This window comes from Eretmochelys imbricata, chromosome 6 (assembly GCF_965152235.1).
Source record: "Eretmochelys imbricata isolate rEreImb1 chromosome 6, rEreImb1.hap1, whole genome shotgun sequence".
Classification (NCBI taxonomy): domain Eukaryota; kingdom Metazoa; phylum Chordata; order Testudines; family Cheloniidae; genus Eretmochelys; species Eretmochelys imbricata.
In genome coordinates, this window is record NC_135577.1 from 82913569 (window position 1) to 82940079 (window position 26511).

At 39.2% G+C, this 26511-nt stretch overlaps 1 protein-coding gene across 4 annotated transcripts in view; it reads left to right on the plus strand.

Moving 5' to 3' along the window:
* G2E3 (G2/M-phase specific E3 ubiquitin protein ligase) overlaps nt 1-25887 on the plus strand; it is a 51140-nt gene extending 25253 nt beyond the window's left edge. For 2 of the 4 annotated variants that reach the window (XM_077818969.1, XM_077818973.1), the window contains 13 exons: nt 112-213; nt 1313-1437; nt 2807-2972; nt 3745-3851; nt 5425-5541; nt 8512-8636; nt 10362-10494; nt 14007-14153; nt 21181-21491; nt 22412-22593; nt 22934-23106; nt 24073-24272; nt 24555-25887. In XM_077818969.1, coding sequence (XP_077675095.1) covers nt 112-213; nt 1313-1437; nt 2807-2972; nt 3745-3851; nt 5425-5541; nt 8512-8636; nt 10362-10494; nt 14007-14153; nt 21181-21491; nt 22412-22593; nt 22934-23106; nt 24073-24272; nt 24555-24787 — 2121 coding nt within the window. In that variant the 3' untranslated portion in view covers nt 24788-25887. The remainder of the gene's footprint in view (nt 1-111; nt 214-1312; nt 1438-2806; nt 2973-3744; nt 3852-5424; nt 5542-8511; nt 8637-10361; nt 10495-14006; nt 14154-21180; nt 21492-22411; nt 22594-22933; nt 23107-24072; nt 24273-24554) is intronic. The other 2 variants (XM_077818970.1, XM_077818971.1) reach the window with 2 other exon arrangements.
* Nucleotides 25888-26511: the final 624 nt, after the last annotated feature.

The following is a 26511-nucleotide window of genomic DNA, read 5'->3' on the forward strand; positions in this document are numbered from 1 at the left end:
GTTTTCCATATTGATACCAACAGATCTTATAGTCCAGTCCTAGACATTAAAGTTGATTAAAAAATGGTTTAGTGTATTGGAATTTCTTACTAATTTTAACTGTATTTATAGTTGATGTCAAGTGGAATTTGGCAGAGGGGTGAAGAAGATGAAGGAGTTTATGGGTTTTTAATCAAAGACATTAGGAAAGAAGTAAACAGAGCTGCAAAACTGGTAAGAATCAAGCTCCAGTATTATCACTGTTAATCTTTGTTTCATCATTTTTGCACTTTAAACTCAATAACAAATCTGGTTTGTAATGAATCTTTAGATTTTTTTTTTTTAAATTAAAGAATGATTTTTCTTTACAAATGGGAAATATTGACCGTTGCATTTTTCATAAGTACGTACTGTACTATGTGTCATATTTGATTCATTTTATGGGCAGGTATATCCTACTTTCAAGAGTCTGAATTCTTACTTTTAAACGATTGTGTGTATTGGCAAGTGTGTGTGTGTGTGTGTATATATATATATATACACACACACACACAGTATACACATATATAGTAAATATTGACAATGGAAGTTGGCTGATATTTGTTACAGAAGAGACAGTGATTAAAACCCAGTGAGGAAAATGTCATTTTCACCTGTCCAACAGATTGGGTGTCAAATTAATTAGAGTCTTTGGGACAAAACACAAAGGACTATAAAACAGATGGTGTGGGTAGACCCTTACATTTTCAGGATGAAACAAAAACATTTAATGTTTTTGATAAGTCTAACTCAAATAGCTGAGCAGGAACCAGTTAAGAGAGCAGGTTGTCTAAAATATCCAGATTGCCTCTATAGCATCTGTTGAGCCCCAAACTGTTTGTATATTTTTATTGATAGAATTAACATATTTTAACAATGGCTGCACTTGTACACCAACCTTGGATACCATGATTAAAATACGGAATGCCAACTTATTTGTCAGAGTTTATTTAAGTCTTTGAAAAGTACATAAAACAGAAGTAAATTAGTAATGCTACAATTCTAGCTAGGTTTCAGAGCAGTAGCTGTGTTAGTCTGTATTCACAAAAAGAAAAGGAGTACTTGTGGCACCTTAGAGACTAACAAATTTATTTGAGCATAAGCTTTCGTGAGCTACAGCTCACTTCATCGGATGCATTCAGTCTAGCTAGATTATCCTCTGGAACAGTTCAGTATAGCGCCATTTCCTTTTCTATACTCCTTATGTCAGATTTCTTTTGTTAATGTTATAATTCCAGCAATTTTAATTGGACTTAAGTTTTAATGGGCTTTCATTTCTAAAACTTTCTCTTAGAAATGTAATATCTGTAAGAAAAAAGGTGCTTCGATTGGATGTGTAGCACCCAAATGCAAACGAAGTTATCATTTCCCTTGTGGGGTTCAAAGGGAATGCATTTTCCAATTCATGGAACACTTTGGGTAAGTGTTTTATTGTCAGGTATAATTACACTCCTTACTGAATGAGAGGTGCTCCTTTTTGAAATACACTTGCTCTTCTTTTTCCTACAAGAAGCGGGTGTGGGCATTATAAATGGCCTCCTAATTATCTATTTAATAGAAGAAAGAAAATCTATCATTTTTCTTACAGTTTAGAGAATCATATTTTGAGGTATATTGTCTTCTGGTTAAATTTTCCTCACATTTTCCACTTGGGCCCGAGGGGGATGAAATGCTCCTGTCTGAACCAAGAAGCAGCGAATGGATCATCTGATAGCCATGCCATTACTACAGCATACATATAATATTTGTGAAATAGTTTTTCAGTATTTTTAGGATGCAACTAAATGTTAACTCTTAATATTAGCACACATTTTAATGTTCTACATAAAATTGTGAAGTTGGACTTCAGCTTAAGTATCAGGTTTAAACTCTGAAAAGTAATTATAATAATGATTCCATTTTTGTTGTTTGACTTCAGATCAAATTTGCTCAATTTACAAATGAAAAATATTCTTTTTTTAACTGCCAGTCCTTCAACTTCATCCTGGGACCTGAAGGTCAAGCGGAATTATCCTTCAATGCATCATCACAAAAAAAGCCCCAACAACAAAAAGCCCCCTCCCCTTGGTTGCACTGGAACTACATCTACTGTTCAGTTGTATCCAGGCTCCTGCCGATAGTGTGTGAGCATAAAAAGAACAGTTGATTCTTCTTATCCCAGGTTGAGTTTGCAGGGTTGGCAATGGGGGATGAAGAATAATTTAACTGGTAAACTGAACACGTTTTATATGGAACCAGTGAGATACAATAAATATAAACCCAAAGTTTATTTTTAGAGTAGAACCTCACTTTAAATTACTGATATTTTCTCAGTCTAACACATGCTTTTTCAAACTCTCAATTAAATCCTAGTTTCTTTGGCTGTTGTGTGGGCTTTGTGGAATTATTGAGAGATTTTAAAAATTAAAATCTGATAACACCAAAGTAATGTATTGTTATTTTAATTAGGCGACACTTTTGTTTTAAGGACCAGAGATGCTTTGCTAGACCAATACAAAACCTTTGGTGTTTTTAGTAATCTTTTTGAACAACTGATCGGGAATCAGAGAATCCGTTTTCTTGCTATTTTATATTAATTTGTTTGTGAACATTTTTGCATATTGAATATATGTTTTTTAACCTGTTCTAAAATGATTTATTTCTAAACTACATATGTGAAAAATTAAAATTAGTAAAGTCTGCAGTTATGATACAGGTTATAGTGTTACTCTCTTTAGTATTAAAAACAATAGTTTAATTGTTTTTGAAGTTTAGTGTCATTAAGCAGAGCTTTAATTTTCTCTTTAAGGTCATATTGTTGGGAGCACCGGCCAGTTCAGAAACTTCCATCTGATGAATCTAGAGGCTCTTCACAGTGCACAATATGCTTGGAATTTGTTGAGCACTTTCCAATGTACAATATACTGAAAAGTCCTTGCTGTAAAAATGCTTGGTTTCATAGAGACTGCTTGCAGGTAAGACAACCTTTTATTCTGTGATGCTCACAACATTTTGTTTTGTACTTAGAATAATAGAACAAATTAATGTTTACATTCTTATTTTCATATTCAATAAATGTAATAAAGCCACATCAAAAATATAAGACTATAACTAACTTCTTCATCTAGCGATTCTGTTGATTATAGGTCTGGGAAAAAACAAACTGGTTTGTCCATGTTATCAGACCAGCAACTTTAAAATACACTCTTAGGGACTGCAAGATTGGGAAGATTCCTTTTTAAAGATGTTCTTTGAGATCTTCACACTTCAGGTTGTCTTCAGGAAGCTTCTACAGAAAGAAAGTCTGTTGGGACTTCATAAATGCCCTCTTGCAGCCCTGAACATTTAGAGCCCATATCATAAAAGGGTGATGTGGCCTTAGTTACTTCTGTTCCTTCATTCTCATGGCTCGACATGGGTGTAGGAATCTCTTCAGATGCGGAGTGAATTGGGGGGCGGGAGACGGGAGGTCATTGAAAGGAAAGCACATGCTTTCCTCCTGGAGATGATCTTACAAGCCCAGCCCCTGGGTCAGCCATTTCCCTTGTGAAAAGATAGAATGAGCCACCTTTAGCTTCTAAGTGATAAATCTAAGATGATCCTTGCACTGAACAAGTCAGTGCCAGAAAAGAATCCATGAGTATAATGCCCATCTTCAGGGTACCATGACCTTATTGGATACAAAAGGATGGAAACAGAGTAAATGTGAATAGTTCAATTAATTTTCTCTTCTGTTTTCTGATACAGTATCAAGCTCTGAGTGCTGGGGTATTTTTCTTTAGGTGCACAGTGTGCAATAATAAAGACAAATTTCAGAATGAAATGTTGAGAATGGGAATACACATTCCAGAAAAGTAAGTAACTAACAATAATTTCACAAATAATCCATATTCTATATACAACTCTAACTAAGTAGGATGATAAATCCAAAACCATGTAGTTGTTTATGCAATATAACTAAAAATTGAATTATCATTGGGATTTCCTGGGTATCTACTAGCAATGAGAGCAGTTTATTTTTGTCTTAGGTGCAATTCGCTTCTTTTCAGAACGTTCCTCAGATTTGCAGAATACTAAATTAAGAGAAGCTGCAAATGTGTAGTGTAGGATAGAGATATATTACTACTAATCTACATTTTAGAGATAATATTCTATATATATAAATGCAATGTATTAGAATTTTTAAAAATTCTAGTATTTTTAAATATGGGCAGTTCATTTTTAAATATGGCCAGAGTATTTTTAAAATATGGACAGTTTAATTTAATATGGGAAAGCATGTGCATTTCCCAGCAACTGCTCTCTCATCCTCTCCACACTGTATTTTCTTCACTTTCTTTGTCTGGCCAACGTGTGCTATCACCCCCTTTATACAGTAGAACCTCAGAGGTCTGAACACCAAAGTTACGAACGGACCAGTCAACCATACACCACATTTGGAACTGGAAGTACACAATCAGGCAGCAGCCGAGACCAAAACAAAAACAAACCAAATACAGTACAGTACTGTGTTAAACATGAACTACTAAAAAAAAAAAAAAAGGCGGGGGAGAGTTTAAAAAAAATGATTTGACAAGGTAAGGAAACCGTTTCTGTGCTTGTTTCTTTTAAATTAAGATGGTTAAAATCAGCATTTTCTTCTGCATAGTAAAGTTTCAAAGCTGTATTAAGTCAATATTCAGTTGTAAACTTTGAAAGAACAACTATAGGATATTGTTCAGAGCTAAAAACATTTCAGAGTTATGAACAACCCCCATTCCTGAAGTGCTCATAACTCTGAGCTTCTACTGTAGTCAAGTCCTAGCTGTCTTCATTTCTTTCTCTAGGATCTGCTCAGGACTTCTCTCTTCTTCATCTTTCTTTTTCCTCCCTTAATTAACCCTTAAGAGTACTACTACAAACATTGTCAGTTCTACTTCCAGAATTGAGAAAAAGTATTTGTAATGCCTAAGGATGATTTCCTAGGGTATATGGATTAATCTATTTTATTATTTTTTACTGCTGCTTATTGCTATAGTGTCTGAATTTCTTCCACATAAACCCAGAAAGGAAAATATAGACATTGGGAACAAAAGGTTCCAACTTTAAGGTTGATAGATTATTCCAACATCTTATCAAGAAAACATTCAGATATTTTCTCTAGAGTTGTCAAACTATATAAAACACTTATGGATTTAGTTCAGAGGACAATCTTGCATAAAGATGGACTGTTTATCCAAATAGGTCCTTTCTCTCCTGTTATCTTATTGTTATTACACTGCTAAATGGTTGCATTATCTCAAATTATGCCATTATTATCAACCATATTTACATGCTCTGGGAGCTCCAATTTTAATGCGTGGCAAAGGAAAATAAAGTTATTTCAGTACATAAAGCTAAAATTATAGCACTAAAATGTTTTTTAATCCATGTCTGCAATATTTACAGAGATGCATCCTGGGAACTCGAGGAGAATGCGTATCAAGATCTTCTGCAGCGTTACCAACACTGTGACGCTAGAAGATGTCTGTGCAGGAATGGGAGAGACTATAGTAAACCTGATAGGTATTAATATACACAGAGAGATTTTGAAGACCAATATGTTTAAAATAATGGGATGGGTATGGTATGTTACAGGCATCTGTCGCAGATAGAATGTTGAAGAGGTTTTTAAAAAGTAAATAATGAAAGCTACGGCATTTTCAAATAATTTATCGCAAGCTGGACATATTTATCTTATCAATATTTTACAACATGCATCTTATTCTGAAAAGTGATTGACCAATAAGACTTAGTGTCCCCAGAGTATAAGAGCCAAGAGAGTTAGACAACAGGATTTATCTTCCATATTCTATCTCTTCTCCAACACAAATAAAGCAGCAAAAGAAGTAATACCATCATCAGCATCCTTTAAAAATCAAAGAGAGGTAGCAAACTACTAAGACAAATTATTTTTTATTTATGCTTAGCTGCTAAAATATCAAGTGTATTAGAATATCTAAAATAGGTATCTTTGAAAGTACCTGGCTAAAGTATTGGACATATCGCAAAATTGACTAGTTCCAGTTGATCCAGCTATCTGATTAGAAAGTTTATGAGAAACACCCAGGTGCTGGGATTTTTATTAAATAGGGGGAACCTATGCTTCTTACTGTCCTTTGACTCCTTCCTCTCACTTTACAAGTATACTCTGAACTTTCCCAAAACCTTACTTTGATCTCATTTCCTTCCTTCCCTTCACCTCTAAACTCATTGAATAGTCATTTACAATGGCTGTTATTAATCCTCCTCCAATTTCCAAACAAGCTTCAATCCTCTCCAGTCTACTGAAACCAATCACAATAAGATCTCTAATGACCTCTTCCAGCTCAGATCTCAGGCTCTTCATTTTGTCCATCCTCCTTGACCTGCCTGCTCTTTTCAGCACTGTTGATCATCTTCCTTCTTGACATCTTTTCTTCCACAGGGTTTGCAAAATACTCTCCTCTCCTAGTTTTCTTTCTACCTCTCTGACCATTTTTTCAATATCTATTTCAATGGGTTTTCCTTCTCCTTTCCCTCTGGATATCCCCAGGAATTTGTCCTCTTCTTTATTCTCTTTGCTTTACACTTTTCACTTTTATCTTCTCTTTGATGTCTCATCTTCAGTTCTAATTTAACATCCCTAAAATTGAACTCCATATCTTCCCTCCCAAGTCCTCTCCAATTCACTTTGTCTCCATCACTGTCAACAATATCCAAGCTTCTGGTCACCACCTTCAAATTCCTGCACTGTTTTTCATCACCAGCCGCATCCCTTCTGCTTTGCCTTATTTTGTCTCCTTGTTGGCTTCTTTCATAAATGTCTCAGTATTCTCTTCCACAGTTCCCATCAGTGTGGAGCTTTCTGAGCTCATCAACAAGGCCCCTAACCTCTCCATGTATAAGTCCCTCTTGAAAACCATTTCTGTTGTACTGCCTATCGGAAATCTTGCTGGCTTAAATTGACAAGATTATAAAGTTTTGGCCAAACACCATGATGGCCCATTCTAATTATGTGTACACTGCCTCATAATTGTCTTAGTTTGTGAGCTCCGTTGAGCAGGGATCATGTCTTTTTGCTTTCTGTATGGGAAGCACCTAGTACATTGTGGGCGCTACTGCAAACAAATATATAATATAAAGATCTAGGCAAATACTTTAATAAAAAAAAAAAAAGTTTAAATGTCTCTTACAGAACAGTCCCAGCTTTTGGAAAGTGGTTAGGTTATCAAATACTGTATCATACAAAATGCTATTTGGAAAAAACAGCCAGGGGACTTTGAAAAAGTTGGGCTGTGGATCCCACAAAGTAGTGAAGGGAAAAGTAACTGGCTATGCAAATGTGTTGGCTTAAAAAGGGTACACTAACTGCTCCATAGCCTCTTTAAAACTGGATATTCTTCAAAACTGACTAGCATTCTAATCATTGCATTCAGATTTAGGCCTGGTCTACACTACACAGTTAGGTCAATGTAAGCTGCCTGACATCAATCTAATTATGTCAGTGTCTACACTACAGCCTTGTCCTGCTAGTGTAAGTGCCCTACTACACTGATATAATAACTCCACCTCCATGAGAGGCATAGGGCTTATGACAGTGTAGTTAGGGCTACACGTATGTGTAGATACTGTGTTACTTGCATCCGCTGTGTTTCTTATGTCAGCTGTTAGCTGTGAAATTGACAAGAAAGCCGGGCAGCTAGAGCCCAGGTGCCCCTGGAGAGCGGGACCCCACTCCAGGCAGGGAGCTGTGTGCGGCTAGATCCTGCTCTCTGCAGGGAGCTGGGGTGAGAAGTCCACGTGGCTGGATCCCACTCTCGGCTCGCAGCCAGGGCAAGAAGCCCGGGCAGCTGGACCCCACTCCTGGTGGGGAATGGGAAGGTGAGAAGCCCTGGGAGGCTCCCTCCCAACCCCTCACCAGGGAATGTTGGCTGTCTTGTCAATTTACAAGGCTTCCTGGTGCAGGATGGGGGCCAAGAAGCCAGGGCAGCTGAACCTCGCTTCCTGGGGGCAAGAAGCCCTGGGCAGCTCTGTCCTCCTGCCCATCAGTGGGGAACGTGGAGACAAGAAGACCTGCGCGGCTTCCCCCTCTCCCAGTGGTTAACGGGGAGACGGAGGGGGAGCACAGTCCACCAGGATTCTGTGGGGCAGCTGGGCTCCTGGCAGGGAGCTGCCAGCAGAGCCGGGAGCCTCGGCTTACAGCTCCCCACACTGCCCCTCTTAGGTCAGTGGAAGTGCTCCTGTGATGGCTGTAAGATGACCTAATATAGGTTAACTTGAGTTTTTAGTGTAGACATACCCTTAGTGTGAATTGGGAGTGCACCCTCTTTGAAAGAGGATACTGTGCAACCCAAGGGGCTAACTATATATCATTTAACTAGAGTTTGGTAAATAATAAGGGATTTGTGGCTATCCTATAAGGGTAGGTGGATTGGATTTACTGCCCAACAGCCTTTGTTTTGACTTCTGTCGTTTCCTCTGTTAATTCTAAGTACAGTGTGTTTTTTCTTTTAGTAAATGGGAAATCAAATGCTGTCAGTGTTGTGGTTCCCGTGGAACTCATTTGGCCTGTTCCCCAATACAGTCATGGGAGGAAACCTGGGAATGTCTAGAATGCAGAAGTATCTTCGCTAAGTCAGGTAATATTATGAAATGCTGGGACATAGTTTGATGTTTGGGTTTTTTTAGGGCTGTCAAGCAATTAAAAAAATTAGTCTCGATTAATCGCACTGTTAAACAATAGAATACCATTTATTTAAATATTTTTGGGTGTTTTCTACATTTTCAAATGTATTGATTTCAATTACAGCACAGAATACAAAGTGTACAGTGCTCACTGTATATTTATTTTTGATTACAAATATTTGCACAGTAAAAACCAAAAGAAATAGTATATTTCAATTCACCTAATACAAGTACTGTAATACAATCTCTTTATCATGAAAGTTGAACTTACAAATGTAGAATTATGTACAAAAAATAACTGCATTCAAAAATAAAACAATGTAAAACTTTAGAACCTATAAGTCCACTCAGTCCTAATTCAGCCAATCACTCAGACAAACAAGTTTGGTTACAATTTGCAGGGAATAATGCTGCCCACATCTTGTTTACAAAGTCAACTGAAAGTGAGAACAGGCGTTTGCAAGGCACTATTGTAGCTGGCGTCACAAGATATTTACATGCCAGATGCACTAAAGATTCATATGTCTCTTCATGCTTCAACCACTATTCCAGAAAACATGTGTCCATGCTGATGATGGGTTCTGCTCAATAACGATCCAAAGCAGAGCGGACTGATGCTTATTTGTTCATGATGTTCATTTTCATCATCTGAGTCAAAGGCCACCAGCAGAAGGTTGATTTTCTTTTTTGGTGGTTCAGGTTCTGAAGTTTCCACATCGGAGTGTTGCTCTTTTAAGACATCTGAAAGCATTCTCCACACCTCATCCCTCTCAGATTTTGGAAGGTACTTCAGATTCTTAACTCTTGAGTCGAGTGCTGTATCTACCCTTAGAAATCTCACATTGGTACCCTCTTTGAGTTTTGTCAAATCTGCAGTGAAAGTGTTCTTAAAACGAACCTGTAGTGGGTCATCATCCGAGACTGCTTTAATGGCAGAATGTGAGTAAAACAGAACAGGAGACATACAATTCTCCTCCAAGGAGTTCAGTCACAAATTTAATTAACGTGTTATTTTTTTAACGAGCCTCATCAGTATGGAAGCATGACCTCTGGAATGGTGGCCAAAGCATGAAGGGGCATATGAATGTTTTGCATATCTGGCAACACCAGCTACAAAAGTGCCATGTGAACGCCTGTTCTCACTTTCAGGTGACATTGTAAATAAGAAGCAGTTACCAGTATCTCCTGTAAATGTAAACAAACTTGTTTGTCTTAGCAATTGGCTGAAGAAGAAGTAGGACTGAATGGAGTTTTAGGCTCTAAAGTTTTACATTGTTTTGTTTTTGAGTGCAGTTAGGTAAAAAAAATCGACATTTGTAGGTTAAACTTTCACAATAAAGAGATTGCACTACAGTACTTGTATGAGGTGAATTGAAAAATATTTTTCTTTATCATTTTTACAGTGCAAATATTTGTAATAAAATATAATATAAAGTGAGCACTGTACACTTTGTATTCTGTAATAGAAATCAGTATATTTGAAAATGTAGAAAAACATCCAAAAGTATTTAATAAATTTCAGTTAGTATTCTGTTGTTTTTAATCGCAGTTAAATTTTTTGAGTTAATCATGTGAGTTAATAGCAATTAATCAACAGGCCTCGTGTTTTTTATGTTTGTTTTGGGTTAACTTGACACCAGTATATTTTTCAGAAGAATAATCAGGTTTTAATTGTACAGGGAATTACCAAAATCAGAAAAAACGCTCGTTGGCTACCTCAGAAAAAATAGACGTTACTGGTCATTTGTTGGAAGAGCCCTCTCCCAAGTGTCCCAGACAGTCACCTGGATCCCAGCATGGCTTTCTTCTCAGGTGTGTAATTTTGCATGGGATGGAAGCAACTGCTTGAAAAAAATACAGAAGAAATTATTATATGAAATAGAAGAAAATATTTGTTTTATGAAATTTAGAATGTGAGAACACCACACTTATTTTCATCCTACAGCAAATACTTCCTTTACTGAATTGCAGAACTAGGCTCCCAGGCATCCATATTTATGAGTGAAGTAGTCACTTGTGGTACATGTTTCGTGAGTTGGGCATAAACTTCTAGTTTTAACTCACTAACCAGAGACTGATATGCAAACCAGTCTATTGAATTAATAATCCTTCAGTTGAGCACTATATTAAGTGCCCTTACAAAAGCTATATTAAAAGAAACTTGAATATTTAAAGTTAGGCCATTTTTAGCTTAATTTTAATGCTGCAGTGGAAAATTAGCTCTTAAAATGTATACCAAATTTCTTTTCTCTAGTAATAAAGTATATCTTAACTGCAGTTTTAATATTTTGTAGTTCAGTTTTGAAATTAAAACAAATGCAGCTGATAAGGTTCTCATAGCAATTGAAATATTAATTTATAAGGGCTTGCAGTTCAAAAATATGAGCCTGCCTTTATTACTCTTGTATTTATAAAGTTCTTTCATTTGCTTTTGAGGCAATTCCAAGAATTTCTTGCCTGCAGTATCTCATGATACTTTGTCTGCTTGTCATCTAAACAGTTAATGAAAACATTCATAAATATCAGAAAGATGGGCTGGAGGACTAATTATTTTTCTTTGAGTATGTGTCCGTGTGAAAAGCCTGTCTCTGTTTTTGGGGAATACTTTGCCCCTTTCCACCAGGCGTGGTTACTATCACAACAGACAAGTGGGTATTGGGTGTCATCTCCCACAGTTGCTATGCTCATTTCCACACACAAACTACTTTCCCATTCCTCTTCAGGGACCCTTCTCCTGTGAGGCCATTACAAAAAGAAGGGTCTTTTTGTTTTGTCTGGGAGCTATAGAGGAGATACCTCAAGAGCACAGGGGAGAGGCTTCTACTCCCAATATTTCCGTATCCCAAAGAAGAAAGGGAAGAGGGGGGTATCTTTATCCTACCCTAGACCTGAAGAGACTGAACAAATACATATGCCATCTGAGTAACGCGTGCTTCAACCATCTCCATCCTCATGATGGGTTCATGGCTCTTGATTTAGATATCCTCTTGGCCTACAGGAAGTACTTGAGATTCATGGTGAGGAGGGAGGAGCAAATAACTCTCAGTATAAGGTACCGACATTCAGATTCTTCACAGCACTAAGAATCTTCACAAAGTGTCTAGTAATGTGCCTGAGAAGACTGTTTTCTCGGTGCTCTTACTAGTATGAAAATGAGTGAGCTCCAAGTATTTATGGCAAACCTTTCTTCCTTTCATAACATTTCATAGGACAAAGTGGTGGTGAAACCTTACTCCAAGTGCATCCCAAGGTGGTTTCAGATTTCCATCTGAACCAACCTATTCCCAAAGCCCAATGCTACATCAGGGGGAATTTACCTATGCGGGGTATCTTCAAAGCCTTATTTTACTCACTGACAGAACCAAACTGTTCAGGCATCTCCCTGGTTGTTTCTGGCTGTACCCAGCCATTCCAAAGGCCAGGCCATCTCATCACAAAGAATATCTAAGTGGATAATACAGTGTATCTTGCTGTGTTACCAGTTGGGTGATGTACCTCTTCCACTGAACAAGAATGCTTACTACACAAGAACTCAAGTGTCATTCTCTGCCAGCTTCAGAAATGAGCCAGTTTTTGAGATTCACAAGGCACCCATTACATTTTGTGAAGCAGTGTACACTGGATTTAGCTGTCAGGGCAGATGCCATGTTTATTAGAGCAGTACTACAATTTGTTTGACTGATGCAGCTGATATGTCTCATCCCACCATCCAGAGGGGTTACTGCTTGCCAGTTACCTACCGTGGGATCCACACTGACATTTACTCGAAGAAGGGAGAATGGTTACATACCCTACAGTAATTATGGAGGGTTTTTCAGATGTTGTCGTCAATGTGGGCTCTCACAACCTGTACTCTATCCCCAGTTTATGAGCCACACCTAATGTGGGCTTTGAATCGTGAGGGAACTGAGGGAGGATCACAGTTGCTCTGCCCTTTATGCCCTAACAAGTCCAGGAGCATGATAAGGCACAGGGTGCATGCACTGCCCAAAGAAACACCACTATTTTAAAAAGAAAAGGAGTACTAGTGGCACCTTAGAGACTAACCAATTTATTTGAGCATAAGCTTTCGTGAGCTACAGCTCACTTCATCGGATGCAATCAGTGGAAAATACCTGTCACCATTTTAAAGAATCTGATACTGCACACTTGAGGTGCATGTGCACCTACAGTGGGACCCAAACTGATATCTCAAAGAACCCGAGTTACTGTAAGATAAGTAACCGTTGTTTATCATGGTGTAGTAACACACCTACTGTAGTTAAGGTTAAGTTACATTTTTGAAGGCTCCTGTGGGACTACTGCCCTCATTCCATATGTACTAATCAGCTGGCATTCCTTCCCTTGGTTTCCGCAATACAAGAACACACATGTATGTGGCGGGAGATGGCAGTGCGATTTATCACCTCTGAACTGCAGACTCTGGAAAGTTAAAGTTTCAGTGCTAAGGGCTCAAATGCCAGGAAACTTTACTTTTTTATTTTATTTTATTTTTCTTTTGAGGGTACATGCAAGTTTAACTGTCCCTCTGGGGCATATAAGAGATCAAATAACTGATGACTGTTGTGCACAGAAATTGTACATGCAGCATTCCTCTTTCTTTCCTAGTTCTTGAGTGCTTAATTTTGCAACCTTAACATTGCTTTAATTTTTTTTGCATGTAAATATAGGAATTTTGCCATCTTTGGAGCTAAACAAAATCAGAATATGTGTAACTCTAGAAGACTTAACAGGAACTTACAACGTTACTTAGTAATTAAAAGGCGAGATAAAAATTGCAGCAAGTTATTTCGGTAGTGTGTGTTGAGCTGGTGCCAACTAATACCAGCACTGGATCATACAATGCAGTCTACCTATGGGAGTAACATAACTTCATTTTTTATCATTACTTAATGGATCTCAAGGATTCTCAAATTTCAGTGTGTCCTATCTGGGATATAACACTGTAGAAAACCATAGAACAATTATGCACTGAAAAAATGGAAGTTACAATATTTCCAAAGACAGAATTTATTCCATTTTCTAGTGCTGAACGGTGGTGGTAATGTCAGCATTTCTATGGTTCAGAAACTATTAGATTATATAAAATAGAGTTGGTTCTGAGGAATGCAAGGTAAATTATTGATGACAAAATTTACTTCAGTGTCTTCTAGTCGTTGGGGCAATCAATTATATGTTGAAAATTGTGGTAAAGAAACAGATTGAGTCCATGGCTTTATAGTAATGTAGGGTTCATTAAATCACATTTGAGATAAACAGATCTACTGTTACTTTCAAATGAATGTTTACATAAAGTTCAGAATGAGAAATTAATTTTGTAATAGCTTTTCCCCTTCCAGGTCACCAAAGATGTTGTGCCAGAATAGCTTGACTCCTTGTACATTATTAGACCTTCCAGCATCTAATAAAATGGTTATGTCCATATCCCCGCTGATCAATTCTTCATCAAGGAATCTGTCAGTAAGAAGAATGTAAGTTAATATTTCTTTCATATCGAACAAGGCTCTCTAGATCGGGGTAGTCAATTATTTTTTTATCAAGGCTCAAATTTCTTGGTCAAGATCCAGACTCCAGAGAAATGTATTTTACACTGTAATAACAGTGATAATAAGTAAATGAAAAGTGTTCTGTTTAAAAGCATCTGGCAGTCCGGGTCTGCTCTAGATTGTATAAAATGAAATGTATTTCCTCCAGGATGGATCTATCTATATAGAAAGTGCAAAATAGAATGCTTAACCTAAGAACTTGCTGAAAATCCTGATTTATGAAGGTCTTCGATTCCATTCTAGGTGTGTGCGTGCCCACATTCACAGTTGTCAGAGACTTTTGCATTAGCAGTATCCATAGGGCGGGCTGTGGCACCCTCTGGAGTGCCACACTCATGCTGCGATATATCAGGCACCGCTGGCCCTACACCCTCTCCGTTCCTTCTTACCGCCCGTGACGGTTCGTTGTAGCGTCTGGTCTCGCTTAGCAAGAGCATTAGCGGTTCTTCACTGTTCAGGTCGTTCTCCTTTGTTATTTAGTCAGTGATTAGTTAGCTGTTAAGTGTTTTAGTAGTAGTTTAGTAGTTAGAGCGTGGGCTGGGACTTTGTCCTGGAGCGGGCATGCCCTGCTCCCCAGGCTTCAAGACACGTTCTGAGTGCAGCTGGCCAATGCTCATCAGCAACCCACACGAGAGATGTCTGAAGTGCCTGGGGGAGTCCCATAGAAAAGACAAGTGCCAGATCTGCAAAATCTTTCACCCCCAAACTCAAAAAGAGCAGGACATTTGATTAAGGGTCCTCGTCATGGAGGCTACTCTGTGCCCGGCATCGGAGCCCTCACACTCAGACTCCACGTCTGGTACTTCGGCATTGGCACACAGTGCACCACTGGTACCGGCTTCTGCCCCGCACCATTCCCCCTTGCCAGTACCGAAGAAGCAGTTCATCGCAGGCACCGCATAAGGTTGGGAAGAGGACCTCAGTTAGGCCTTGTGCCAGCAACAGAGGCTCTCAGGGGTATCTCTGATCAGACCCCTTAGCCCAGCCGGGATCTACATACTCCTCAGCAGGCCAGAAAGCCATTCCTCCTCCACCGTCAAGGTCTTGGGGTACCCCTCAATCCGACTCCTACAAAAAGAAGGACAAAGATGTGTTTTAAGCGACTCCACCAGTCGTTGTCTCCACCAGTCGTTGTCTTTGCCGAGCCTGGTCCTTCCAGGGACCAAGGCAGCCAAAAGCAGTCATTTTGAGGGTGCTCACGAGGACAATGCCCTAGTCACTGTACCAGATCCGTTCCCCATTTTCCTCAACCCCCTCCGCCCTTTCCAGTTGGCCTGGTCCCATATCACTTTGGACCGCTCGGTGCTCAACACTATCTTGTTGGGCTATACCCTGCAGTTTGTAGCCGACCAACCCTTCCATCCCCCTTCCCCATCCCTCTTCAGGGACCCTTCTCACGAGCAGCTCCTCATTCGTGAGGTCGAAAACCTTCTGTGCCTAGGGGAAGTGGAAGAGGTTCTGCAAGGCGTGGAAGGAAGAGGATTTTACTCCCGCTACTTCCTCATTTTGAAGGCAAAAGGGGGCCTCGGGCCTATTCTAGACCTGTGTCTCCTCAACATCTCTCTCAAAATGTTGAAGTTTCTTATGGTCTCCTTGGCCTCCATCCTCTCATCTCTGGATACAGGACACTTGTACGCCACCCTCGATTTAAAGGACGCATATTTCCATATATTCCCGGGGCACTGTTTCCTCCATTTCACCTTGGGCCAGCACAATTTCCAGTTCATGGCGATGCCCTTTGGTTTCTCGTCAGCTCCGAGAGTGTTCACCAAGTGTATAGCACCAGTGACCGCTTACCTGTGACGTCTGGGGGGGTCCAAATCTACCTGAACATCAACAACTGGTTGATAAGGGGCCAGTCCTCGGATCAAGTGCGGAGGCATCTCGCTCTGGTCTATTCCACCTGTTGCGACCTGGGCCTAATTTTCAACAACAAAAAGTCAACCCTCACTCCAGTGCAATGCATAAAATTGAGGCAGTACCCGACTCCACTCAGGCCAAAGCCTTCTTCCCTGAGATTTGGTTCTGAGCCATGGTGGACCTCATCTCGTCTCTGCGTGCCCATCCATTCACCACTACCCACATGTGCCTGAGACCGCTGGGTCACTTGGCAGCATGCATTTACATGGTTCAGCGTGCGCGACTCTGCCTTAGGTCCCTACAGGTGTGGCTGGTTTTGTTCTATGTACCCAATAGGCACAGTATGGACCGGGTGCTCAGGATTCCAGATAGTGTGTTGTTGTCCCTTACCTTGTGGCAAGATCCCGCGTCGGTGTTGGAGGGAGTCCAATTCACAGCCCCAGTCTTGTCGGTGACGGTCATCTCTCACGCTTTGGGGAGCCCACCTGGGTGATCTCAGTATTCAGGGTCAGTGGTCCATTCTCAGTTGGGCCCTGCACATCGACGTCAGGGAACTCGACGGTTCGCCTAGCCTGGCAAGCTTTTCGAACTCACATACAAGGCTGGGCGATTCAGGTCCTAACGGACAACAACACAGCCATGATCTTCTATATCAACAGACGGGGTGCCAGGTCATCTGCCCTCTGCCAGGAAGCGCTTCGGCTCTAGGATTTCTGTCTGCAGCACAACATCCATCTTGTGGCTGCTCACCTCTCAGGGGCCAGGAACACTTGGGTGGTTCGCGTCGGCAGGACATTCTCGTCTTGCCACAAGTGGTCCCTTCACCTGGAGGTGGTCAGCTCTATCTTCCACAGGTGGGGAACTCCCCAGGTGGACCTATTTGTGTCCAGGCAGAACAGAAAATGCCACATCTGCTGCTCATTCCAGGGCAAGGACAGGGAATCACTGTCAGACACCTTCCTCATCCTGTGGTTGGGGGCTCTGATGTACTCCTTCCCTCCCGTGCCATTGCTCCAAGTCCTCATGAAGATCAAACAGGACAGGGAAGAGGTCATCCTCATAATGCCGGCGTGGCCACACCACGCTGGTTCAGCACCCTGCTGGATCTCTCGGTGGCAATCCTCTTCCGGATGCCGCTCAGGGCAGACCTGTTGTCCCAGAATCATGGCAGTCTCCTGCCCCTGCACCGGGTGGCGCTTCATGTGCAAGAATGGCAGTGCTTTTCCGAGGTCCAGTGAGTCCTGCTGGGCAGTAGAAAGCCCTCCACAAGGGCCACCTACCTGGCCAAATGGAAGCGATTCACATGCTGGATGGCGAATAAGGGGGTCTGTCCTGAGCGAGCCCCGTTGCAGCTCATTCTAGACTACCTCTTGCACCTCCAGGTTCCAGGGCTTGTCACTCTCATCCGTCAAAATCCATCTAGCAGCCATCTCAGCCTTCCACCCACCCCTCGAAGGCAGGTCGGTTTTCTCTCAGGATATCACAGCTGGATTCCTTAAGGGCCTGGAGCACCTCTACCTGCATGTCAGGGATCCTGTTCCTCTGTGGGACTTGAATCTGGTCTGCCACGGCTTACAGGTCCCCCCTTCGAGCCTCTGACTTCTTGCTCTCCTTCTCCTCTCCTGGAAGGTGACGTTCTGGTCGCGGTGATGTTGGCCTGCCGGGTATCTGAGATTTGGGCATTCACCTCAGAACCATCTTACATGGTCTTCTACAAGGACAATGTCCAGCTAAGACCACACCTTCCTTCCCAAGGTAGTTTCTCAGTTTCATTTTAGCCAAAACATTTACTTACCGGTCTTTTTTCCAAAGCCGCAAGTCTGAGGAAGAGTGCAGGCTGCATGCCCTGGACGTCCAGAGGGCTCCAGCCTCTATATTAGCCTCTCTAATTCTATATTGACAGGACCAAACCATTCTGTAAGTCGACGCAATTATTTGTCTCTGTGGCCGACAGGCTGAAAAGTCACCCTGTTTCCACTCAGAGAATTTCCTCCTGTATCACAGCCTGCATTCGCTTCTACTATTGTCAAGCAAAGGTATGGCCTCCCAGCAATCATCACTGCCCACTCTACCAGGGTGCAGGCCTCTTCGGCAGTCTTTTTGGCCCAAGTGTCTATTCAGGGCTGCCACCTGGTCATTGGTCCATACCTTCACGTCCCACTATGTGCTTTCCCAGCAGGCCTGGGACGGTGCTGGCTTCGGTAGTGCAGTACGGCAAGCCGCCAAGCGGTGAACTCCAAGCCCATCTCCATAGATACTGCTTGTGAGCCACCTAGAATGGAATCAACATGAGCAAGCACTCGAAGAATCAAAAACGTTTACCTACCTTTTGTAACTGTTGTTCTTCGACATGTGTTGCTCACGCCCATTCCATTACCTGCCCTCCTACACCTCTGTTTGAGTTACCAGCAAGAAGGAACTGAGAGGGCATAGGGCTGGTGGCACCTGCTCTATCGCCGCATGAGCGGAGCACTCCAAAGGGCGCCACAGCTAGCCCTACAGATACTGCTAAGGCAAAAGTCTCCGACAACTGCGTACGTGGTTGCACACACACCTAGAATGGAATGGACATGGGCAATACATCTTGAAGAACAACAGTTATGAAAGGTAGGTAACCATTTTTTCCTCTGGGCATTTAGTCAAGTGTTAATAAAAAGGAGGACTTGTGGCACCTTAGAGACTAAAAAATTTATTTGAGCATAAGCTTTCATGAGCTATAGCTCACTTCATCGGATGCATTCAGTGGAAAATACAGTGGGGAGATTTATATACACAGAGAACATGAAACAATGGGTGTTACCATACACACTGTAATGAGAATGATCAGGTAAGGTGAGCTATTACCAGCAGGAGAGTGGGGGTTTGTAGTGATAATGAAGGTGGGCCATTTCCAGCAGTTGACAAGAATGTTTGAGGAACAGCCGGGGCGGGGGATTTAAACATGGGGAAATAGATCACCTTACCTGATCACACTCGTTACAGTGTGTATGGTAACACCCATTGTTTCATGTTCTCTCTGTATATAAATCTCCCCACTGTATTTTCCACTGAATGCATCTGATGAAGTAAGCTGTAGCTCACGAAAGCTTATGCTCAAATTGTTAGTCACTAAGGTGCCACAAGTCCTCCTTTTTCTTTTTGCGAATACAGTACTAACACGGCTGCTACTCTGAAACCTGTCAAGTATTAATGTTTTTTGAGGGGAAAAAAACAAACGTAGCCAGAAAATATACATATGTACTTGTTAAAGCATATCTAGTACAGAAATTACTGGAAAAATTATCTTTACTCTTCCATGATTTCTGTATTTAACTTCCTCAGTTTACACACACAAAACAACCAGCACTAAAAACTCAATCTGAAAATAAACCTGTATTCTTTTTTGTGCGCTGTACATTTGCACTTCTACAAACTTAGAAACCAACCCAGTGCAAAGACACCACATTTTTTTTTTTTTTTTTTACATGTTCCGGATTTAATTTACCTTATTGAACTTATGTTTAAAAAAAAAATGATTTCCCCTTGAATTTTGTGTTTAATTGCTTTTAGCAGTTTGTCACAATTATAACCTTTTTCATGAAGGTTTTTGTGTAATTACACAAATTTTGATTTTTCTCTTGTTTCCTTCTTGCTCATTTTTCATCCTGAGTTCAGATACGTTTTTTGTGAGGTAAAAAGAATTCCGACAGGAGTTAGGGAAATGTTCAAAAAAGCCATCCAACAGGATGCACAAAGTAAAAATGCATTTGGTTGGGGGTAAGAAATGGATAAGGAGTCTCGTTTTGATTGGTGTTTGGATTTTTTATAGATGATGTGTCATCTTTATTTTCTTGCTTTTAAATATGTTTCTTGATTCTACAGTGATAAAAAGAACAGTGTTAGTGAACGGCTGATATATGACACTTTTTAAAGAGTGAATGTTAACTTCGTTATAAATTTGTCTTGATCAGACTCTCAAATTACAAACTTTTCAAATGTTTTCATATACTTTGTCACTTATTTGAACATTGCTCAAATAATATAGTGATAGTTTGGCTCAGGTGAGAATTTTACTGCAAGAAGTAATAAATACAGTGAAGCTAAGGCAGTTTATCAATACTAATGGAACTTGATTGTAACTTTGTAACTAATTTTTTGTTACTTTAAAATATATGGTTCCAACAGTGTTCTATTTGAAATCATTTATTAGTATATCTCAGAAATTATTGAAATTGTGTTCGTTTCTTAAGTTAGAGATTTTACATCAGACTAAGTATTTGGCTTTTAAGTGATTATCTTTACTAGCGTCCAGAATGTTCATGTAACTCCATCAGGGCAGTATGTTCCAATGTACTAGTTACAGTCTGTGGTCCTTTATAGGGTTGCCACTTGTCTAGGTTTTCCCCAGGATCATCCCTTTTTTGGGATAAGTAACTTGAGAAATTTCTAAGTGTGCTCTGTACACCTGGCAAGCTGTCCAGTTTTATGGGCTCAGGCTCATCTCAGATGTTATCCCCCTTTTTTTTCTTCTTTTTGTACTGCAGAGAGGGCAACACTAGCTTTTAAAGTTAAGGAGTTGTTGTCTCCAGGCAGTGCAAGTGATGGCAAGGGGTCTCTCAGTCAGTCAAGCATCACGTGACTACTTGCTGGAGAGTATTTAAAGGAAAGTTCTTGGCTTATTCTCAGGAGAACAAGAGTTGAGAAAATACCTTGAGAGGAGTCCTAGGGGATTGCCAGGAAAGACTACCAAGAGGAAGGATGTATCCTCTCACTACATTTTTGGTGGGAAGTGGGACAAGCCTCCATTACCCAGTGTCTTGTGTTATTTTGAGACTCTTGTATCTTTTGTTAATTAATAAAACCAGCCCTGAGAAAATGGACATGGCACTGAACTTGAAAGTTTAGGCTTTATTTTGACTATTCCAGCTGGTGAGTCTGCCCATTGGCTTGCAGTAACTGATAGGAACTTGCTAAAATTTCAGTAGCCACAGATTGGGTGACAGAAGGATAGACTTTCTGATTCAGAAAAGTTGATCTACTATTCCTTATACTGTAATTTTCAATAACCATATATCCTGTTTCATTCAGAAATGTGCTCGTTTGTGTCTTGTAGGCAACTAAAAATACAAAAAAGAGAAGCTTCTAATATACTGAGGGAATTAAAGTTACAGGTTAATACAAAAACCACAAGACTGAACATCAACAGAGACAATATCTGGAATAGTGCCTTAAAAGGATTCAGAGGGCGAAACTTCAATCCTGCAAACACTATGGAAGTGAAGTTCACAAATTGCAAGGGTAGAGTAGAGACAGATGCTTTTCACGGATCAAAGCATGAGTTTTTCCGATTATTAATGCTTCATCTTCAGAACTCATCACTATTTGAGGGCTCTTCCTCAAAGAACTTATCTCTTGATTCTCAAGGTAAATACAGCATAAATTTTATAGTAAACAGTCTGTCAAAAGTAATTTTCAGTATAATAGACACCTGTGGGGGGGAACAGCCCTGTTAATTCTGATAACAAGATAAAATGACCGGGAGCCCCACAAAATAGAAGTAGATGTGTACCAAACTAATTTTTCCTTTTACTATTTTTAAAAAGTGAGTTTTTGGGGTAAGAATTGGGCAATGAATAAGTTGTCTAAGTTCTTCACTGCTGGGGGGGAGGGATAGCTCAGTGGTTTGAGCATTGGCCTGCTAAACCCAGGGTTGTGAGTTCAATCCTTGAGGGTGCCATTTAGGGATCTGGGGCAAAAATTGGGGATTGGTCCTGCTTTGAGCAGGGGGTTGGACTAGATGACCTCCTGAGGTTCCTTCCAACCCTGATAGTCTATGATTCTATTATTTGGTGTGGTTGGAATACTTGATAGTAACATTACTATATGGATGTAGACTTGCAATCAAACTTGGAACTCTTGATCTCTGGACCTAAATAAGTTGAAACAGGAAACACTCAGTTTATCTTTTCTCAGAAAGGGTACCTTTTCTTCTTTTCACTTTCTCTTCCCTCTATTTCTTCTTATCTATCTCCTCCACTCCACTGTATTTATTACTTCTCCAGAGCTGCTTGAAGTGCTATTTCTATGCCTCAGAGCTGAGTGCTGTGTAGGATGGGGGCAGGGGGAGCTCCACTGTGATTGGGCTTGGCTTGGCTTGAGGAGGGGTGGAAGGATGGAGCAGAGAGCAAGTTGCTCCTTCTCTTGGTCATATCCATGAACTTTTGTCAGTGTTATTGTCTCAGCCTTAAGAGTTTGTCTTGTATGCATATTAATATGAGAGAGTAGTGATAACTGTTGCAGATCATAGTTCATTATTAATTCAACTATACTTTCTTTATTTGCAGCTATAAAAGAGAATTTATACTATGAAGCTGGCAAAATGATTGCAGTTTCTTTGGTTCACGTTGGTGTACCTCCCAGTTTCTTTTCCAAAACTCTGTTTAACTGTCTTGTTTATGGACCAGAGAATGTGAAACCAAAAGTGGAAGATGTTGCAGATTTTGATGTAGCACAAACAATAAAAATGGTAAATAAAGTGCCCCACCCAATGATGTTCTCTTGCTTTGGAGCCTTGAAATGCTAGATTTGAGATTAGACTTTGTGATAGGCATGTTTCTGGCAAGTATTGAGGAATAGTATATGATTGATCACATTCAATGTATGACTGTTGTCCTTTTAACATACTCCCCATCCTGTTGGCAATACATATGCCTCAGCCAAAGCTGTTCAGATACTAAGATTATGGGGGTCGTAGAAGTACTTGCTAGGAAGAGATTACTGATTCCAGACTTCTAAATTTTATATTTATTGATGGAACATATATGAAGCAAACAAATACCTAGTAAATGTTTTATTTCCTGCTGTAGATAAAATCATCAAGAACTTTGGCCAGCTTAAAATCTACAATAAGTGACTGCTATGAATATCTTACTATTGCTGGATGTTTAAGACCTATGACAACTCTATGTGATAAGGATATGTTGGTGAACGACTTACTGATCTATCATGTAATTAAGCGAGTTCATTCACCTTTTGAAAGGTTTGTTTGGTTGTGAAAGTTTAAAGTATTTATTTTTACTTATTAAAATATGGAGAAGCATTGAAATTGCTTACGACTAGTTGTGGAATAAGGTACTACTCAATGTGGGAGAGGCTATAGTAATTGTGCATGCAAATTTTGTACACAGTTGCATGTACATTTTTGGGCATGGGATCATGCACACTGAATTCTACAAACCAGGTCTTGTACTGCATTATACATTTTTCTGAAGTTGTTTTGGATAGCCAAATACAGTTAAAATTATGTTGGATTCCTACCCACCTGTCTCCCCTCCCTTTAAGTTTACTTTAGATTTTAATATAACTATCACATTTAGTCAAAACTAAAGTTTGAAACACATAATCTGTCAGCATATAGTAGAGAATTCAGATCTGTAAACCTGTCAGTCATTATAAACTTCTAATATCCTTTAGTATCTACAAAGAAGCCAAGAGAAACCCCTATGGAGGAAATCAAGGAAGTTCAATATTTAAGAATTTTATAGTTTAGTCCTAAAAGGACAAAAACCCAAATTATAAATTTTATAAAAATATTTTTTTATAAAACCTAAGATTAACAGATGTCTCCTCAATTTTTGAAAAAAATAAAGTAAATTTTTTAAAAACAAACATTCCCAGGCAGTCAAAGAACCTGAAAGTGGCAGATTTAATTGTGTTTTTTATAGTGTAAACCAAGAGAGATGCAAAAAACCCCTCTACTTGTAACTGGATTTTCAAAACTGTTACATTTTTAACAATCTCAACTGGTGTTGGTAACATAGGTTAAAAAAAATTAAATGAATACTGTAAATGTAAAGTAGGGAAATACTTCTCATAGGCAGGACTCTCATAATTATAGAAAACTTATATGTACCAGCTTTCATAAAACAAAATGTATTGTGAAACATTTTATGGCAAAATTAGTTCTTTGGTGACTTTCTAATGCCACCTCTTTTTATAATTCCAGCTTTAGGCAAGGTTTGAAAACTCTTGGTGTACTGGAAAAAATACAGATGCATCCTGATGCGTTCTCTAGCATATTGTGTCACAAACCCGAGAGACTTTCAGCAAGAATTCTTGGTGATCTCTTTACAATCCACTGTTTATCAGGTGTAAACAAAGTCAAAGGTGTTGATTTCTGGATGGGTTATTTACAAGATGTGGAAGGTGAGTGAACTCTGTTTTTCCTCATTACTTAGTTCAGTTAACCACAGGAGTGGGTTTTTTGGTTCAATCCCTCCTCTGCATCACCACCTTAGATTTCCCTCAATTAACCCAACGTTTTTCTTTGCATCTTAGTGAAAACTTTTTCTAATGTAGTTTTGTTTCTTATCGCAAGTATACTCAGGTTATGGATATGCAAAAGGCTGTTAATCCGTGTTCTTCCCTGAAATGCCTATTCGGGATAACTGATAAGTAACTGTATAACGTTGAACTTTTTTCTTTTAGGTGGTGAGTCTGCAGCAACACTGGAAGATATTCTTGTCTTTGCAACTGGTACCAGTTCTATCCCACCCATTGGTTTTGAGCCTGACCCCTCAGTTAAATTTCTGCATATAAAATACCCTGTTGGAAACAGACAACTTAACTGCATAGAAGTTCCAATAACAAAGACATATGAGCAGTTTAAAAACAAAATGGACTTTGCCATCAGCAGCGCACTAAGACTAGAAGTAGAATAAATTTTTTTTGCTACTAAAGTCGATGTTGCAAATTCAATTTTTCTGTTTGTGGGATGTTCCTTCTTGTGAGCTGCTATTACATTTCCGAGCATTGACACCCTTTTTTCCCCATCTCAGTTTTCCCCCACTGGTTTACAAAAATTGCTTTTGTTGTTTGTCCACAATATTGCTCTGGTTTGGAATTTACCAGATAGTCTCAGCCCAAATAGGATTTTTGTAATCGGTCATTTTAAATTACAAAGCTGTTTTAAAAAGTTATATTGGTTTAATGCATATGCTCACAAATCAGACTTGTTTGGAGTTTTTTCAAGTGGAAAAATATAAATGGACAAGTCACTAGACCAATAGGCTAAAAATACATTTAAATTTGGAAAGTCAGTAGTTAGTGTACTTGGGTGCTGAACTTTTGAAGATTATACTACAAGTTATAGAAATTAAAATTGATATAAAAGACATTTTCAGGCTCAAATTGGGTATGTAATATTTTTAATATCTATTGAATCATGTTCTTGTTGAAGTTAGAGTTTTCCCCTTGATTTCAAAGGGAACTGTCAGCATCACACTTAAACTGCCAATTTTGCTATAGATAAATATGCAAGGTTATAAGTATTTTCAGCATGCTGTTCCCTATCAGTAAGTATAGGTAATGCTCTACACATTGAGGTAACATGATTTATCAAAGTCAAAGCAGGCAAATTTTAAGGGTGATCAGTTCTAGATTTTTATAATGTCTTTGAAATAGCGGTGATAGGGCACTGCATCAGTTCTTCTGTGGGTGTTTTTTTCAGTTTAATGACATTCAGTAAATATTTTTTCCTTTTTAAATATTAATGATGTGTTCAATCCACAAAAGACAGAAAATTTGGAGTTTAAGGCTATTACACTGTGTCCTTGGAGAAATCAACCACAGTTCAGGGGAGACCGAGGAAAATAATGAAGTTTGAGAACTAAATTTGCTTTTACTCTAAATTCCTTGATTCTTCGGGATTTAAATCAAATCTTTGTCATTTTCACATGGATTTTTATATATCAGTGTTAGACTATAAATTGTTATACAGAGTCAAAGGAATAAATAAAATTCAGAAGTAAAAGATCTGAAATTGTGACTCTAATAAGTGTTTAAAAACTAAACATGAAATTGTTAGCCTTACAGATATTTCTATAGTTTATTCCCACTATGCTAGTTAGAATAGGATGTTCACATTTTACTTACACTGAATTGAGAGTAATTTTGATAATAGCTTGCACTATAATTGCTTATTATCATTTATCCTGATCCTTGTCCCAAAATTCCATTGCAATCAAGGTCCAGCACTTCCTTTTTATGCCCTTATGCTAAACACTGTTTTTTTTTCTCAATTGTTACTGCCTTTTGAACAGCATCAGCTACAGTACGTACATTTAACAAACTTAATATTTGCAATTCTATAGTAATTGTGGTACCATTCTCTTCTCAAAGATACTGCAGTGGCCATGGATATCTGGATCAATTAATGTTTAGTTTTTATTGAGGTGCACTGTTGCTCATTCATAATTAAAGTAGTACAGGAAACATTTTGATGATGTTAATTTTAAAGATTTTTTTAATTAGGAGGGGGATGGAGATGAGTAACTTGATTATGTATTTATACAGAAATCTCCTGTTGGAGAGAAATAAGATTGTATACTTTGTTAGTTGATTGTTTTACACTTTTGATATTTCTCTTAAAAGCTGTTTTCTTAGT